The sequence below is a fragment of the Crassostrea angulata genome, chromosome 3 (genome assembly GCF_025612915.1).
Source record: "Crassostrea angulata isolate pt1a10 chromosome 3, ASM2561291v2, whole genome shotgun sequence".
Taxonomy (NCBI): Eukaryota; Metazoa; Mollusca; class Bivalvia; order Ostreida; family Ostreidae; genus Magallana; species Magallana angulata.
Window position 1 is genome coordinate 10895654 of NC_069113.1, and position 18744 is coordinate 10914397.

General features: G+C 34.2%; 4 protein-coding genes across 6 annotated transcripts; 1 reads left to right on the plus strand and 3 right to left on the minus strand.

Annotated features, from left to right (window-relative positions):
• Positions 1-1859: 1859 nt before the first annotated feature.
• LOC128175681 (uncharacterized) lies at positions 1860-4028 on the plus strand. The gene is made up of 2 exons (XM_052841493.1): positions 1860-1868; positions 2196-4028. Exons 1-2 carry the CDS (start codon positions 1860-1862, stop codon positions 4026-4028), a joined length of 1842 nt encoding a protein of 613 aa, XP_052697453.1.
• Positions 4029-4215: 187 nt separating this feature from the next.
• Positions 4216-5763, minus strand: LOC128178027 (uncharacterized). The gene is made up of 3 exons (XM_052845017.1): positions 5398-5763; positions 5158-5305; positions 4216-4877 (listed from the first exon to the last, which is right to left on the minus strand). Exons 1-3 carry the CDS (start codon positions 5470-5472, stop codon positions 4420-4422), a joined length of 681 nt encoding a protein of 226 aa, XP_052700977.1. The 5' UTR covers positions 5473-5763; the 3' UTR covers positions 4216-4419.
• A 2684-nt stretch (positions 5764-8447) lies between these two features.
• LOC128177539 (uncharacterized) lies at positions 8448-11820 on the minus strand. Of its 2 annotated transcripts, none has more exons than XM_052844276.1 (9): positions 11765-11820; positions 11259-11314; positions 10945-11025; positions 10686-10757; positions 10254-10368; positions 10107-10180; positions 9133-9204; positions 8774-8924; positions 8448-8606 (listed from the first exon to the last, which is right to left on the minus strand). In XM_052844276.1, exons 2-9 carry the CDS (start codon positions 11310-11312, stop codon positions 8557-8559), a joined length of 669 nt encoding a protein of 222 aa, XP_052700236.1. In that variant the 5' UTR covers positions 11313-11314; positions 11765-11820; the 3' UTR covers positions 8448-8556. The 2 variants fall into 2 exon arrangements, with proteins under 2 accessions (XP_052700236.1, XP_052700235.1); XM_052844275.1 differs by having other exon boundaries at positions 11259-11368; positions 11765-11811.
• Positions 11821-13443: 1623 nt separating this feature from the next.
• On the minus strand, positions 13444-18084 carry LOC128177484 (uncharacterized). 2 transcript variants are annotated; one of them, XM_052844201.1, is made up of 4 exons: positions 18025-18084; positions 17591-17644; positions 13836-13967; positions 13444-13759 (listed from the first exon to the last, which is right to left on the minus strand). In XM_052844201.1, the coding sequence occupies exons 2-4, from the start codon at positions 17609-17611 to the stop codon at positions 13574-13576; spliced, it is 339 nt and encodes a 112-aa protein (XP_052700161.1). In that variant the 5' UTR covers positions 17612-17644; positions 18025-18084; the 3' UTR covers positions 13444-13573. The 2 variants fall into 2 exon arrangements, with proteins under 2 accessions (XP_052700161.1, XP_052700162.1); XM_052844202.1 differs by having other exon boundaries at positions 17591-17641; positions 18025-18077.
• Positions 18085-18744: the final 660 nt, after the last annotated feature.

Genomic DNA, 18744 nt, shown 5'->3' on the forward strand with positions numbered 1-18744 from the left:
AAAAAAAATCTTACCAACTTAACACATCCATATGATGTGATTGTTTTCAAGTATCGATCTTTTATTATTTCAATATTTTTAGTCAGTTGGTTCAAAATGGGAAATCTCTGAAATCAGTTTCATGAAAGTATTCATGGAACAACACCCACCACCAAATCCAATATCAAATGAGTACTGGCGTAATTTAGCTTCAAGTATGAATGAGGCCTTTGGGACATCTAGAACAGGTTTGTTGAAAGATAGTTGAATGTGAGCATTTGCCATCTATCTGTACATTATAAAGTTATTCAATATATGCCTTATTCATTTATAGGTGTATCATGCAGATGTTTTTATGCCAGACTCAAAAAGTCAGCAAATGATACACCTGCCTCAGCAGATGAAGGGTCAATGAAGTATATTGATAAATCCTGTCAAACAGATTTTAGTATCCCTTCACATCCAAGGTTCATTTTTCAAACATATTTTTGTTAAATATTGTAAAGATTTTAGCTTTGATTCAAAAAAATCTGTACCAAAAAATATTTACCCTTTTTACTGTATTAATTATCACAGGCAGTCATTTCCAAGTCAACAGGAGCTTGACGCCGACTCCTCGGAAGCTCCATACAGTGCCAGAGATAATAAATCAGCACACTATCTCAGAAGTGCCAGGAACAACACCTCTAACCAAACACCTGAGCAGTTTTTCAATCTGGAAGATGATAGTTTAGATACAAATTTGATTTTTGACATTATGAAAAAATTCTTCTCCGGATCATCATCGTTAGAAATAGCAAAACAGATAATGAACATTAAATGTCTTAGAGAAAGCCTTTGGGCACTTTTTATGCTTGAAGTAGAAGAAAGTGCTAAGTACATAGCTTGTAAGAGGAATAGTTGTTTAGGTCTAGTTACCTACGGTCATCTGAAGTGTTTTGAATGGGAAAATATAATTGAGGAAATTTATATTTACCAGCCCAGACTTTTGCAAGTTCTTATTACAATTTCCACTGGGGAAAACAAACTTCAAGATGAATGCCATTATAAGTCGGCAGCAAAGGAAATTGGTCTAATATATGGAATCTTGATGAAAAGAAGATGTCACACACTTTCTCAAGTCCAGAGAGTGATTGCTTTGGCAATTGCACAAGAAAATGTTCATCAAAAGGTAAATGAAACAAATTTAAAAATTGTTTTATGTTTGGGCCTTTTTTAAGGTACTACATGTTAACATGTTGACATTTTCCAGTTGTATTATCTTTTTTATATTACAGAAATATATTTTAATTAATTTAATTTCATTACAAGAAAAATATATAACCTCCCTAGTTATATATTTTTGAATAGTGATGATAAGTCTATATTTATATATTAATGCAAACTAAAGTACTCTGCTTTGGTGTAAATGTGACAAACCTGATCCAAGCTTTAAAATGGATTATGGAGATCCAGGTTTAATTCCTGGGAGCATTGTACTTGAATGTCATGCATTGATTTAATGACTATGCTGGTTTTATCAAAGTCGAGTCTAAACTAGGACTCGAACCAAAAGCCACTTGCGTACATGCCCAGTGTTCTAACCACTGAGCTACTGAGACATGATTTTTTGACTGTCACTTGTTATACCTTGAAGACATATTGATTAATATGACTAGAATGCATGAATGTTGTTTTTGTTGGATTTTATAGTAACGACTCTTTTTTCCATTTTTAGTCTTTCCTTTGCTGTTTCATTGTTCCAGTTTTATCCTTTTTCCAGTTCGTTCCTGCTTTGTATTATGCAACTCGTGAAATCATATTTTAAGCAATTTGTTGTATTAATTTTTTCAATTGCTAAAATATGGTTATTTGGATTGCATTTTTCTTCAACAGTAAAAATGTGGAAAGTAAAATGTGGAAAGTATTGTGAGTAAATAACAGAACTCCAGAAAGGTGAAGAGTTACTGTAAAAAGATGCTCTAAAATTTCTTGATTCCATTTATTCTACCACTGAATGATGAAAGTTTTTTCTTTCTTGTTTTTCCAATTATTGTCGTAATATACATGTAATATATTATCATATTGTGACAGAATATATAATTATAACAATAAGAGAGTGAAGATATTTTAGCAAAATAATTTAGATAAAAAATATTGATAAATTTTAGAAAAAGATCGATTAAAAAAATTTATGAATGTAACAGCATATAATTTAAATTCTGTTTCTTGAATAGGTATATGACAGACTGCAGACATTGGGAGTGACAGTTTCCCATGCCACATTGAACAAAGTGCAGGAACAGATTGGTGGCCATTTCAACGAACAACTCATCCAAGCAGTCACAGAGGGAAAGCGGTTCCGTATTGTCGGAGACAATGTCAATTTCATGGTGGCAGCAAGTCATCAAAGGAAAGGAAATTCAACTCACATGGAGCACTGGTTTGCCTCTGCGGCCATAATTCAAAATAACTCTTTTGATCACTTACCATGTAACTTTCCTCAAATGCCTCTTCTTGACTTGTCACCCCAATCATTTCTCCCTAGTGACAATGATTTCAAAGTTATAACAAATGATTACATTTACATTGTGTTTCAAATTCTGACAAGACATTTGACTTTTTTGAAAAAGTTTAAACCTTTCACAGCTGAACTAAAAAATGACTTACGGGCAAAGGACTGTGATTTGAGCTCCAAGAATACCGTGGTAACGTTCCCAGTTCTCTGCAAGAATGAACAGAGCTATGCAGAAGTTGTAGACATCATGGACAGCTATGAAGACCACATTGTGGATATTTACAGGAAAGCTAACTTCAACTTAGATGGTGTAAAAGTTCATATTGGTGGGGACCAATTAACTAGGGAGCGATTCTCCGGTGCCAAACGAGTTCGTCAACAAGCAGCAACTGAAAGAGAACGATTTCTTCATTTGTCACCAATTACTTTTGAATTTTTTCACTTACAGATGGCTTTCCTAACAATGTTCTATAAGACTCTATACAACGATAACAGTACTGAAGCAGGAACCCTGTATGCAGAAAAAATAAAGTTAGGCCGAACTCATGCCAATGGGAAAGATGTAAAGAATCACTATGACCAATGTAAAGAACTTGGAAGTTCTGTGATATCTTCACATGTTGTTGTGGCAGCTATGCAATACTTTGGCATGAAAGATGTCAATGATGAACCAGTCATGTTGAAAGATTTGCTCAGTAATGAATTAAGTGACGCAGAGAAGCAGCAAATTTTGTGTAACGTACTAAGGACTTTTGTACAACAATATGTTCTAAGGGATTCTTTAGCAGTTATTCAGAATTCTACGTCTACTGCTGATATACAAACATGTCTGGAAATTGATATCATCGGCCCAGACGGTACCCCTATGCGTATACTGATCCCTGTAGCTAAACCACAAGTTGATGCAGTAGAGTCATACTCCCATCAGGTACTAGAACTAGGCCTTGCTTATGAATGTCTCCTTTTAAATGTTAAAATACCAAACAGAGACAGAATGCTGCCCCTTTTGAAGTATGTTATGTGTCTTCTGAAAGGACATAATTGGAAGTCTAAGTATGCTCTGGAAATTTTGAAATTTCTTTGTCAACAACTCTCTACTATGGATGTGAAATTGGCACATGAGACATTCTACGGTCTGTTTGTGAATAATTCTGGAAAAGAAGACACTTGCATTGGTGCCGATTTACAAATGGAGCACATAGTTAGACTGGTAAAAGACAATTTAAAAGCAGTACATTCAAACAAAACTGAAAAAACAATGGCGAAACGTACATCAGCTTTGTCAGGAATGAAGGTCATAACAAACCAATTTGATGTAACTTCTGACACATTGATCAGAGCAAGCAGACATAAAATACCTTCTTCAATAGAGGATGAACAGTTGATCATTCATTCGCTTCTTCCCATGCAGCCTTTTTCTTGTGTGCCTGGTCGCCAGATGTCATCCTACAAGAGCCCAGTTCAAAGTCCACTTAAAAAAATGAACATCCAGAATATGGTGTCATGGATAAGGGAACATCAATATTTACAATTACATGATATTGGCCAATGACATAAACTTGGTAAGTGGACTTTCATCCTAGGCTTGTAAGACTTACACAAGAGAAAGATGCATGAACTATACTACTTATTTAAAATAATCACATTAAAATTAGTACAAAACTTCATTACATTGTTAAAATGTATTTTTTACATTATTTTAAAGTCCATAAGAGCACAGCCTGTGAAATTTTTGAAAATTACCAAAATTTATTTGTGATCTCAAATATATGGTTTCCTAACGGTTTAACAATTGTGTAATCATCATTTATGTGAATGCACTATATCAGAAAAACGTGTGACCAAACTAACTAATAAACCAAAAACAGTACAGCTGCAATGGAAATTAATTTAGTCAAAGCATACTACATTCAAATATGTACCTCATACATGAACAGTTGTTGCTATATGGAGAGACTTGAAGCCAAAATGTTGGCAATTTGTTCCGAAAGCTCCACATTCAGACCAAAGTCCGATACAAGAGAATTAGGTTGTCTAAACAAATGGGCTTCATTCACAATTTTCTCTATGACATGAGTATCAATCACACAATTTGATTCTGATAAATGGTTTAGTAATTTTTCCCGAATAGCAGCCTTCTGAATACTAGTTGGAACTTCAATGAATTTCCAAACCAGCTGCAATTCTGGCTGGCAAATGTCACAACAGTTGTGTGAAACAGTTTCATCCTCGCAGCCAAAGTATCTGTTCAGAACTTTCCTACGGCACTCTGTCAAATTTCTGCAGTATTCTTTCATAGTTTTCTTTACAGTAGGGTTACCTACGTCAGAATTGTTAAAGTAAAGTACACCCTCTGCCTCAATGCCACTTCTGCCAGCCCTTCCAATTTGCTGAATATATGCTGTCAAAATACATTAGAATAACACAGTTATCAATTTATTTATAATTTTACACTAAAGGTTTTTGTTCTTTTTTGTTGTTTTTTTTTTACATAAAATGCTGCTTGAAGAAAAGACATTTTAATATTTTTTAAAATTTTTTACATCTTAAGAATTAATAACATACATGAATGCAGTAAATTGCATTTCTGAAAGAATTATAATGTGGTTGTGACTCTGCCTCCGAGAAGCTTTTATATAATGCAATAGTACTGGTTATAATATTAAGGCACATTTAATGACCTTCAATGTTTTGTGGTGGTCCTGCATGGACAACTGTTGTAACATGTCTAAGGTCTGCCCCCATACCCAGAGCAATGGTAGAAATCACAACGCGGAGAGGTGATTCATCCGGTCGCTTTGAAATATTTTTATATATAATTTCCTTTGTCTACAATGTAAATCAAAATTAATTATTATTGTCAATTGGCATAAAACAGTAGTTTTTATTTGAAGATGCTAGCTTAATACATTTGACATCACCTTGTCGTATCTGCCAACTGATGAATGAAACATTACTACTCTGGCATTCTCAACATCTCTGTTGCCTACAAACATGTCGTCACCAAGTATCCGTTGTGCTACCTGTGTAGTATTGATTTAATTAGCATTCGATTTAAAATGATAAATATTACAGTCTAGTGATATTAATAGTTCCATACTAAATTTAATAAACTATAATTGTAATGGGTATTTCTTGACAGGACTGTTCTAGAAGTCATAATGTGAAGAAAATAGCATCAGTGGGTAAGAAGGTTTAAATATGGTTTGCATATACTCTACCTCATATCCATATCCAACCCAGTTGATACCAACACAGTATATCAGAGTGACAGGATAATTCTCTTTCCTTTTTTTGAGGTCACCAAATATATTTTCAAATATATAGTCATATGAGGCATGTGTAGAAACTTTTCTACCTGGCTCCACCGTCACCAAAATTTTCAAATCCCTCAACTCATTCCTCAACGCAAATCCTCAACAGAAACATGCATAAATTTGAGGTCAAACCTCAGATTTGAGGCTGAGTATTGACTTGAGGAAAGTTGGTGATGGCGGGGCCTGGTCTGGGAAGAACAATCAAAGATATATTGCTTCTTAATGGTGATGTTTTAATGATTTGCGGGTTTTCCATACCAAGGAATTTTGTGATGTCACTTATTCCATTAATTGACACAGTTGCTGACAAGGCTAAAAACCTAGCATCTGGCCTCACAGCACGTAATTGTTTAATGTCACGGAAGATGGGTCGAAACTCATGTCCCCAGTCCAAAATACAATGAGCCTCGTCAACCGCTACATACATGTAAGTGGATTGACTTTGCAAGAATTTGTAGACTTCTGGTTTACCAATAACAGCTTCTGGGTGTGCAAATAGAAACATGGTTTTGTCCTTATCAAATTCAGAATGTGGACTGTTGCCTATAAAGAAAGAAACTTCTTTCAACTTCTGCATTTGCTGTTCAATTATTACATTCAATGGTTCTAGAACAAGAACAATTGCAGGTTTTCCCGTCTCTTCGAAATGCCAGAATGGTAGTAGCTCATAGATCAAGCCTTTTCCATATCCTGTTGGTAAAATGGCTACTACATCTTGCCGCATCAGACCATCCAAAGACTTTTGTTGTAGAGGTTTTAGGTTTGAGATGTTCTGACCAGACATAAAATTGTACTTCTGAATGACCTTTTAAAAAAAATTGGAAAAATCATTGTGCAAGGTCATTTTTCTGACTAGTGTTTTTAGCATATATATACATAAAGTTTATACCCCTTGATAGTTAAATAACCTTAGATAATTAATCTTTCTTTATTCTATTTATTACATCTTTGATAAAACCAGCAAAGTCATTAAATCAATACATGACAAGTACAATGCTCCCAGGAATTGAACCTGGATCTCCATAATCCATTTTAAAGCTTGGATCAGGTGTGTTACCTTTACACCAAAGCAGAGTACTTTGGTTTGCACTGATATACAAATTAATGATATAAAACGAGCGGGTGGGGTGGGGGGGGGGGCAAAACATATAACTCTTTAAATGAACCCTTGTTTAGCATTAAAAGATTGATATCTTGACGAAACAAGAATCCCCCAGCCTAACGGACGTAATTCTGACCCTCAACGTTGAAAAAAAAAAATGATGAAGCGACAGAAGCTAGCAAAGTCTGACCGATATCGCAAAAGCTATTCTTGTTTACAATTGTCACCGAATTGAGACACGTATTGTAAACAAAATTGGGCGATTCGTGGGTCAATAATAGTATGTATGGTCTCATCAAACTAAATTCTAACTATATGATTAAAAAAAACCGGCATGACGCAGCTAGAAGTATGACAAATCGGTTTGAATACGTTATGCACATGCAAACTTACCATATCGGACGCCATCTTGGATTGAATACAGGGCGCCGCCATTGCAAGGTGCCATGCCAGGCCTTCTGTGCTTGCACAATCGGAAGGCCTCGGGAACCAGGCTTCTGTGCTTGCACAATCGGAAGGCCTCGGGAACCAGGCTACAACAGTTACTCATTACAATTTATTAGCTTACTCGAGCCAGGGGCTGTAGCAAGCCTACGTGTTTTTCGTCTGTCGTCCTGTTATATTTACATTTTCAACTGCCTTTGTGTATAATATTACGAATCAATTTTGAACCCTAAAACCCAGTTACTTCATAAAACATGAGTGACATAAAATGGGCGTGTCTTATAGCATATTATAACCGAAGAAAGGTATTGGCTGTGCCGTGTAGTAATACATAACATGTGATACATAATAATAGTGGTTTTAAAACAATGTTGTCAGTTTAAAGTGTACAAATTTGAAATAATATAAATATAAGTAAGAAGGAATCATTCTTTGAATATTATGAGGTGATAATATCGGTCGGAGCGTAGTAAAATCTATCATAAAGCCCCTCGGACTTGATTGGATTTGACCACGCCCCGAAGTATGATTTCTTATTCCCTAAATAGTTTCCTTGTCAGTTTCAATTCATTATTATACGTTTACGAGCGACAACCAAAAAACAAAGAACCAGACTATAATTTAACATAAGCCATTCCTTGTAATGTATATTGTGCTTGTATCACATGTAATATTTTCGACAAAATCACGAAAGGATATGCGTCGGACTTTAGACGATTCTTTGCTATAGGTAGGTTATTTAATTATATTCAAATGCATGGTTGTTGTAATTTCCAAGCATTCGAAAATAAATCCGGACCATAATAATGATTGTTTATGATTCATAAGGTTTACATTCAAGCTATTACATGCTTAATTACTGCCATTTTTAAGCCATTTCCAATCCCAACATCTGCTGTCATCCTACAAAGCGTCCTTTTTACACCTCTAATACACATGTATGAGGGGGAAATCTAGCCTTTTTTTTCTTAATGCTATCAAATATTTGAGCGTCTCGAGATGACATCTCTTTGGACATGGGCACGGATGGTCGACACCCGTTTTGTATCGCATTCAAACTGGACTTATCCAAAACTGCTGGTCTCTAAACAAAAAAAATTGACTTCAATCTAACTAAGAAATAATTTTATTGATTAATATTTTCCATTCAAATTCTTATTTGAATGAGATACATCTCAATTTTACTGAGAAAAAATTCAAACAGTTTTAGAATATGTTTATCCTGTATACATGTTTACTGACGTACTATTGACCATGAAGGGCATATCTGCAAAAAATAAATACATACAAATTAAACATACATACATACACATAAACTAATGAACACAATTTTATTGAGATAAACTTGTAGTTTAATGTGTTAATGTTTTCAACATTTGATGAATTGATTCCTGACACCAATTATATCTGACACCATTATTATCAATAGTTTACCTTTGACGACCTGTTCACAGGATCTAGAGTTACAGTCGTAGGTCAGACAACATGCGTCGCACGTGTGTAGCCCCGTGTCCCCGTGTACGTTACGTCTACCGACAGGTTGACCCGGCAGCCCCGCCACCGCCTTGGCTAATGCCAAACACATCTGCGCAAGCAAATGAAAAGGAAAAAAATATTTTTTTGCAAGATCCTCTGCCATTCGCAATTCTTTATGAAAAAAAGCCCGCAACCGTAACGGTCTAATTTTTAAACAAACGATGTCCATATTACATATATCTGATAATATCGTTTATTTTATCAATTTAAAAACAATAATGCAGTATGTGTCATTTAATAGTAACTAAATAACTTACACGAGAAGACTCACAGCCATAGACTCGTCTGAAGGCTCCTCCACCGACGTGCCTATTCCCGGTAAAACACATCTAAAACAGAAAGTTCACCATATCGTCATAATTTAAATAAAAGTCAAAGTAAATACACGCACAACCAAACAGACACCCAGCTCGAAAAAAACGTGTCTTAATGATAATAAATGAATCCTAAATATGAAAGGTACTTTTTAAAATACATCATACAAGTACAGTGCACTGCAAGATATACATATCAAGTACACGTTTCGCAGTTTTACAAAATCCAGAGATACAATTTACTTTAGAAACCCCTATTTTAACACACCGGAAATCTAAATTATGAAAAAAGAAATTGCGATGAGAATCTTGGAATTTTTTTCCATTCCGAAGAATTTTCCCGCGAAGATATTAATTTTTTCTATCATAATAATGAATATTCACATTCACTTCCTTTCCCCCTATCGATTGATATTTGCACACAACAGAGAAGACCTAATCGCTAAATCTGGTGCGTATAAATACATTAAGTCTTCCTTCAGTATTTCTCGAAGATCCTCGAGACCTCATTGGACCACGACCTGATATCAACTTACGATGATTAATATTTCATTGATGAAAATATAATTTAACAGTTAAAAGAATTCAATTGATTAATTTTTTAGTATATCAAAAGTAAATTTATGAAATTACAGAATGAAATATAAAATTGTGTTATTAGAATTTAAAACGCTGTGCACTATTTTTGTCAGCATAATTCAGCTGTTCCAATGGCTCTTACGTTAATTGCGCATTCCTCGTTGAATAAGGCAGATGTTTTAAAAAATAAATCAAATTTGCAGAAATTGAATAAACGTTTAAAAAAACGTAAATATAAGCATTGAATAAGCGCGCGTTATTCAATTTGTATGCACACACCGCTGAAGCTATGAGACCACATCTTTCAAAAAATAATGATTCAATGCTTAAATATCAACCTCATCGTCTGCACACTGGGTGAGAGGACACGAAGAGGCATCTTGATGAACTCCATAGCAAACTCGACAAAAACCTGGGGGAAAAAAGGGTACAATCATAGTTCTTGTTTACCGAAATGTTTGTCATTTCAATGGAAAAGTCCGTACCACTGAAGTTGCAGAGTCGGCCATTACAGTTAGGAGATGAGGTGGGGTCGCAACATTCGGCGCACTGATGCACTATTGAACGTCTGCCAATAGGAGATGTCATCCAAGAACACAACTGGTTAATTTTGATTAAATATAAATAATTGATGAGACATAAAAAAAGATAAATAAATTTTCAAAAAGTGAACTAAAACATTTTTACGTATACGTAATAAGACACTGAACGTAAATATTTGGAACCGACCAATCGATTGAATTGTTTTACAAGTCCAAGCACATACATTTACATAAAGAAATATTGTATAGGTGGCGCTTAAGCGAAACTCGATGCAGCATATGAAAAATTAAGAAGATAAGCCGAATAAAATTTTCGGTGAACATATACAATCATTAAAACTGAAATTAAATTAAAGGTATGTGATCGTATGGAACCTTTTTTGTTCTACATCCAGCCACAAACAAAGTTTCATTTCTACTGGACGAAATGGATTCCATAAAACACATCTGAAACCAAAAAGAAGTGTAATTATAAAGATGTAGTATTTTAAAATATATTCTAAACAATTTGATATGCTTTGGTCCGAGTCTTTATGCCTGTATACCAACTCAGTTTTAACTTCAGCTTAGTTCTTGTTGGAGCATACTAGACATAAATTGCGACCTATATCATACGATGACTGAGTAGACTCACGTGACCTGAGGGACATGTAACGAATTTTTTCTCACAGGAAGATGCTGGCTCTCCATCGCAAGAATAACAGGTGACCGTCCCCTTTAATAAAATTAAATGAGCTTGAATTTTAAGTTGATGAAGACCCACCCACCCCTTAAAAAAAATATAAAACCAAAATCAACACAATTATATAAAAAAATCGATATGAAACTAAACAAAATTTTAAAAAATATGAAAAATATATTAAATAAACAAAATAAAAACCCCAAAACACGGAAACAAAACAAGAAATAAAAAACAACAACAACAAGGCAATTTTGTCTGAGACGTACCTTGCTTGTGTCAACAAAAATTCCCAAAAAGAGCCAGATGGAGAGAAACAACATGGCTATAATAATACGATATCAGTGCAGTCAAAGTATAGTCAAGGTAGTCCAAATCCCTAAAACCAATTCTAATGAATCTATTCAGTGTCTCATTTAAATAAAATTATATTATTATCTATGAAAGTAACCAAAAATTGTTTATTTCCAAAAACATGCATATGGATAAAATCGTTCAGAAAAACTGTTAGACTGTTATAAATATTCTTTATCGTACGCTCATGCTTTAACATAAAATGAAGTGTCGACATTTTTATCTATATACTGTACAAAAGTACAAGTGTACTGAAAACAATAGTGTGTATTACCTTTTTATACTATATGAAGTTTTATTAGACCTTAACCACAAGTACCTGTTTCCATATTACACGTTGTACTACAATAACTCTAAGCGATATGTTTTATATATTTTAAAAGATTGAGGAAAATCAGTTGAAGAAAACCATGGAATTTACCTTGTGAGAACTTGGTCGACGTTGGCCAATCAGATAAGGGAGTCCTCGATCCAAAGCTGTGCAAATATGTTTATAAATATAGATGAAATATTTTTAATTAAAAGTGTGATGGATAAAACACAATGTGTCTAGCATTTTTGGGGAACACGGTTAATATGTACTGACTGTGCATACATGTTCTTAAAACGAGGATTATATTTCCAAGAAACATTTTGAACCAAAGTACTACATTTATTACATTACATTACATGTATTTACAATTTACATGTACATTTGCGTGGCTGTTCAAGTACATGTGGTTGTAAAAGGCTTTGAGAGATACGTGTTTTTTCCAGATAAATTAAAGAAAACGTATTTTAATAGATGTTTTCGTGTATTTTGTGATGAATCTATCACACCTAGATTTTGCTAGACTTTTCAGATTGATTTGACAAAACATTTGTTCGATTGCAATAATTTGTGCCTGTAAACCAACTTATTTTCGTTCGCGAAAAAATATAACCACTTCACAGCGATCATTTGTCTCTAGGGTTTTTACATAGTTATTTACATTTCTGTCGCATTATAATGTACTGGAATAATACAAATGAAGTTGCATGGGGAAAAATTGTTTCCATAAACTTTTTTGGGGTTTTGTTTTGTTTGATCTTTGCAACAATCATAGTTTTTCCAACAGCATTCATCAAACTATAATAGGAAATATTGTTTTATATATTTCTTTGCTGTGTTGAGCGCAATCAATTAGTTTAAAACAGTTGAAATAAACCTGTCATCAAAATAACTTTTATACGGGGTACTCGGAAAAAAGCTGTTTGTGTTCTAACAAAATTGTTGTTCTCAACCTCCGGCTTCAGACAACGAACCTTTTTCTGAAACAACACAATTACTTACAGTGAAGTTGTCCTTTAACCCAGTGAGTCATTTCATGTGTTATATAGTGCTACATCGATTCCCACTGCAAAGCAAACAAAATTCGCACAACATGTTTATAGAATAATATCATTATATATTTACATTTTCCAGTGTTTTTGCCTGTGATAACACAACGTACATGTATCGATTTTGTACAATATAACCCATAACTTCAAATGAAGCCAAATTGAGGCGACAACGGGGTTTGCTTATTTATATATAAATATTAATCGTACAATGGTTTAAATTTATATAAATATAAGTTGAATATCATGAGGTGATAATTTCGGTCCGGGCGTGATCAAATCTATCATAAAGCCCTTCGGGCTTTATTGGATTTGATCACGCCCCGACCGAAATCAAATCTATCATAAAGCCCTTCGGGCTTTATTGGATTTAATCACGCCCCGACAGAAATTATCACCTCGTAATACTTAAAGAATGATTCCTTAATTAATTGAGATGGCTGGATGGCCGTTGCCATTGTTAGACTATATGAATCTCCTTGAGAAGAAGAGCTATGTATAAAATATATATTAGAATATTGAAATTCAAAGCTAAAATATTGACGTTTTTCTGTACTAAATTAAAGTTGCTAAAAAGCCTGTATTTAAGAGTTCAAAGAAGATCTGTTTAGTACAACGTTGACTATCCAGTTTCCTCACCGTTTACTATATGGGTGTTCGATGTTTGTAAATATTGTTCGAGCCATTCTAAAGAGGCACATAGGGCCCTAATTTTTTTAAGCTATAACTCAACACGCGTGCTGTTGATCATAAAATACGATAATTTATTTCCAACTATAATGAAATACAAATATAAAAGAATCTTTGTCCACAGTACATTTACAACGTATATATCCGCCTCCTCGACCCATGAACTGCTTTTCACACTATGCTAAGGGAATTTATATTCTGGTTCCACTGTCAGGTAGAGGTAGAGGTACCAAACGGGGAACACGTACTTATAGAAAAGCGCAAAGGCTGCTAGACCAAGGAAGATGCCAATCACACCCAGGATTAAACCAACGCTGTGGTAGAGTCTATACCGTATTACGTCGCCCCTCTCCATGGAGTCATCTGCCTGTGACATAAAAACATAGAATGACTATTTCCGTAAAACTTCTTCATCGATGTTCTGATGAACTACGCATGCGTACCTTGTAAGCCATGATGAATGCTACCAATCCGCACGGCCAGCTTCCCAAATAAAATGAGATACAAGACAAGCAGTACGGAATGTTGGAATTACTTGAAGTTCCATCACCTTCTTCCATTTCAACAATGATTGCCTTCACATGAAATTAGAAAAAGGGAGTCGTTTAAAGCCAAACATATAGAGGTCCATCGGCCACATCGCTTACCTGAACAACAATCTCCGACTCTGAGCTACATGTACCTCTGCCCCAAGAAGCATAATGATGTCAAATTATACAATACATGGTAAAAATACATTATTTTTACTATTCTTCTTATTACCATAAATAAGCTAGCTGTCTTATCGCTCCATAAATTCTGTCCCCATCTTTATAAGAAGCGTTTGTTTTCTGTCTTATATTTTTCTGTGTTAAACCCTAATTGTGGTTCTTCCTTGACCTCTGGTAATCCATTGCTTGACAAAATCTGAAGCATCTTTATACTAGCTTGTTAACATACAAATTATTTAATTTCAAATTGACTTATTGTCATACTATGGTTGATTAAAAGTTTGTGTTATTGTATCTATCACATTTTTCTTCTCTTTAACCTAATGGAATTGTAGTATTTGTGAATTTACATGAAACTTCAAAGTAGGATTTTGTCATTCACTTAAACAAATACAGCAAAACTCGTTTATAACGAATTTCAAGGAACCATAGAAAAAACATCGTTATAGCCGTAATTCGCTATAAGTTTATAACGAATTCGTAAAAAAAATATAGCAAATTCGTTATAAAAAATTAAGGGTTTTTCTGGCTAACAGTTTTCTAAACTATCGTAAGTTATAAAATTAGTATTACCGTCATTTACAAAAAATGTGAATATAAACATTTCATTTCAATTTTTAAAAAAATTCCGTATACTATTTGAATTTGAGTATTTTATATATGCATCTTAAAATTGCATATTTTCTTCAATGAAGTTTGAAATGGAAAAAATTCGTTATAAAAATGATAAAATACGTTAAAATTTTGCCAGCGGGGGTCTTAAAATTACTTCGTTATAGCCGTAAATTCGTTATAGGCGTGTTCGTTATATACATCAATTATCTATAGGTTTATATAAGAAATTAGCCGGGACATGAAAAATAATTCGTTATAGCCGTAAATTCGCTATATCCGTGTTCGTTATATTCGAGTTTTGCTGTATAGGATTGTGCTTATCCACTAAGAATGCTTTATGCCAAGTTTGATTGAAGTCTTTCCATTCGTTCTAAAGAAGTCAAAAGTCAAAAATGTATTACTAAGAAGTTTTTACCTTGATTTATAAACAGACAGAACTAAAAATAAAATCTCACGAGCTTTCAGCTCAGGTTAGCTAAAATATTTAGAACAAGCAAGGAAAAAATTTGCATAAAATTAGAACCCTTTCTTGTTTTAATTTTTATTTAGTTGACAGTTATAACCATGTAGATTACTTTCACAAAAATTATTTGATAAGATAACTGTGGTAGGGAAATCATAAGAAGAGCCGTTATCATATAAACACCATCAAAAAATGGGAAAAAAGGTATCACACACACCATAATATAAAAACACCGTTTCATCATAAAACAACCCATTCGTATATGATAAAAAAATTAATTATATATTTTTATGATGAAGGGGCAAACACGATTATGAAAGAATCAGTTATTCTTGGATAAACGGGTGTATTTACATTTACATCATTCCCTCTATTTATTACGGAAACTTTAGTTAATTCATAGCTCTATAGAAACTAACAGGACTGATGTCGACATGCCCCGTTTGTCACTTTGTCGAAATCTACAGCGACTGAAACCGACAGGAGATTGACATGACTGGAATCTACATGCCCAGTTTATCGATTGGTCGAAACCTACAGCGACTTAGGAAAATAACGGACTGCACGAAATAATCATTTAATGGTGTTAGAATCAAATTTCCATAGGAGAATATTTGGGTGTTTCTTTTATCGTATGTTCATTGACAGTAATTTAGTTAATTCAACTTAATTTTAACAATTGATATAGTAATTTTTTGCAAGGAAGATGTAAACATAAACAATAAAATGCTTTCGTTGATGATCATTGCGGGCAATGAAGGTAGCAATCATTGAAGAAAAAATTATATAACTTGCTAACGCGGGTTATGTACTTTTTTCTGCAATGTCGCCACCTTCATATCCCGCATGAATCACCAAAGAAAGCATTTTATTTTCTAAATAACCCCCGGTTTTCAAATAATGATTTACATGGCTTGTTGGCTAATTTGTTTCAAAATTTGATTGTCAGGGGACACACAGGCAATATTCTACATTATTCAATATTTTAGCCTTAACCGTCATGGACTTACAAACAGAACTTTGGCAATTGTGATGCTAGTCAATTCTTATCATAAACCCCACATAAAACCATCTTAAAACCATGCCTAGGTCTGTCTAGTCATACCTAGGTCTGTCTAGTCATGCCTAGGTCTGTCAAGTCATGCCTAGGTCTGTCTAGTCACGTCTAGGTCTGTCTAGTCATACCTAGGTCTGTCAAGTCATGCCTAGATCTGTCTAATCATGTCTAAGTCTGTCAAGTCATGCCTAGGTATGTCTACTCGTGTCTAGGTCTGTATAGTCATGTCCAAGTCTGTCAAGTTATGCCTAGGTCTATCAAGTCATGCCTAGGTCTGTCTACTCGTGTCTAGGTTTGTCTAGCCATGCCTAGGTCTGCCAAGTCATGCCTAGGTCTGTCAAGTCATTCCTAGGTCTGTCAAGTCATTCCTAGGTCTGTCAAGTCATTCCTAGGTCTGTCAAGTCATGCCTTTGTCTGTCTAGTCATGCCTAGATCTGTCTATTCGTGTATAGGTCTGTCATGTCGTGCCTTGGTCTGTCTAGTCATGTCCAAGTCTGTCAAGTTATACCTAGGTCTGTCAAGTCATGCCCAGGTCTGTCTACTCGTGTCTAGGTCCGTCTAGTCATGTCTAGGTCTGGCAAGTCATGTCTAGGTCTGTCAAATCATGCCTAAGTCTGTCAAGTCATGCCTAGGTCTGTCTAGTCATGTCTATCTCTGTCAAGACATGCCTCGGTCTGTCAAGACATGCCTCGGTCTGTTAAGGCATGCCTAGGTCTGTCAAGTCATACCTAGCTCTGTCAAGTCATACCTAGCTCTGTCAAGTCATGCCTAGCTCTGTCACTCAAGTCATGATTTACCAAGTTTGATACAGAGGTCACCACTGGTTTAGTAATATGCTTAGTTTGTTCTATGATTTATGTTTATATAAAATTGTCAAAAAGATGTGTACATTGTTTTGAAGACTGACAATTTATTTTCATTGCTTGTTAGACATGTAATTGTATATGAAACCACAGGACTTTTTTTCTTTTATTTTGAGGACATTGTGTTCTGCCAGATACGTTTATTGTAAAAAAAAATATAACCCCGTTAAAATGAAATACAATATTTTTCCGCATTGTCGATCAGTTAAACTTTAGTATATATAAACAGCAATGTCAACATGTGTGCAGTATTATTACCCGTTGCTTTGTATTGCTGCATGTTTTAATGTATTACAAGTATCACCCTATAGACAGCTCGATTTCATCACATTTAATCAAATGCTTTCGACCAATCAGATTCAATTATTTTTAGCAAGAGTAAATAATGATTAAAATTTTACTTCCAGGATGATATTTCTTTAAGCCGGAATGACATTGCGTTACAAAGTTGGGCTCTCTTAGGTATAGCGAAAACATGTTCACATATTACCTCTCTTGATGTAGTCGCCATTCTTGCTGTTTTCTTCCGACTTGACTCCCTCTGCTGACAAAAATTAGCGTTACACGATTTTGCTTGAAAATAATCACTTACAATTAAGTCTAGATATTTGAATTGTTATTGATAAATATATATTTTTAAAAAACATATGTAATTGTTTTTGGTCAATGCCTAAAGGAAGTATGATTTTTTATTTCATATTTTTTTCGTTATACGGTATGCCCAATTAAGGTTGTTTGTTATATACAAGGATGTTTGAGGATTTATTTCGACAACCACCCTTTAACTGTGTATAGAGAATGGACATAACCCTACTTTTATATAGATTCCAATAGATAAAGTATTAATCTTAATAATAATCGAAACTAATCGTATCTAGAGGAAGATTAAACTGTAAATTTTCAAGAGTAACAAATCTCACTTACCTTATAGTTACAGCGACATTTTAACCATACACAACTTTCGGGAATATAATACCCTCGGTATTTTACGTAAAGCTTCACTGATCAAGGTCACCTTGAAAAAGGCGATTCAGATTTCATTTAAAAATGGAATTTTATAGTAGAGTAATTTTTTTTAATATTTATAATAAACAAGCAATGTTGCAACTGTACAGAAAGGAATTATCAAGAGTAGAAGGTATGCTATATAGTTGTACAAATTTTATTTTTATACACCCACATCAGAATTCGAAGTAATACATGTACCTCCGCGAAGGCCCTCTAAATATTCTTCATATGGAGTGCCAGGGCCACATCAGATCAGTAATATTATTCAATATATCTAAATTGTACAAAATTTACCTTTTAGTTTTTCAGTATATATTTTTATACAAAAAATAGTTCTTATATATCTTTTCACTTATTTCAACTTAATAAGTGAGGAAAATTGGCGAAAGACGTAAAGGGAAAGTGCTTTTTGCATTTTTGCAACCAAAATCAATACTTGAAAAAAATGATGGCAAACCATCAGATAGCCAAAAATCGATTTTTAAACACAATTTCAATATATCTAATTTCTTTCTGTAAAAATTTAGAAGTAAACAAATATGGGGAAAATATTGGAATTTTGTTTGATCCGACACATGAGATTCCCTTCCGCTAAATGGTCGCGCAAGCGCAGAGAAATGTAAATACTGCAGCACG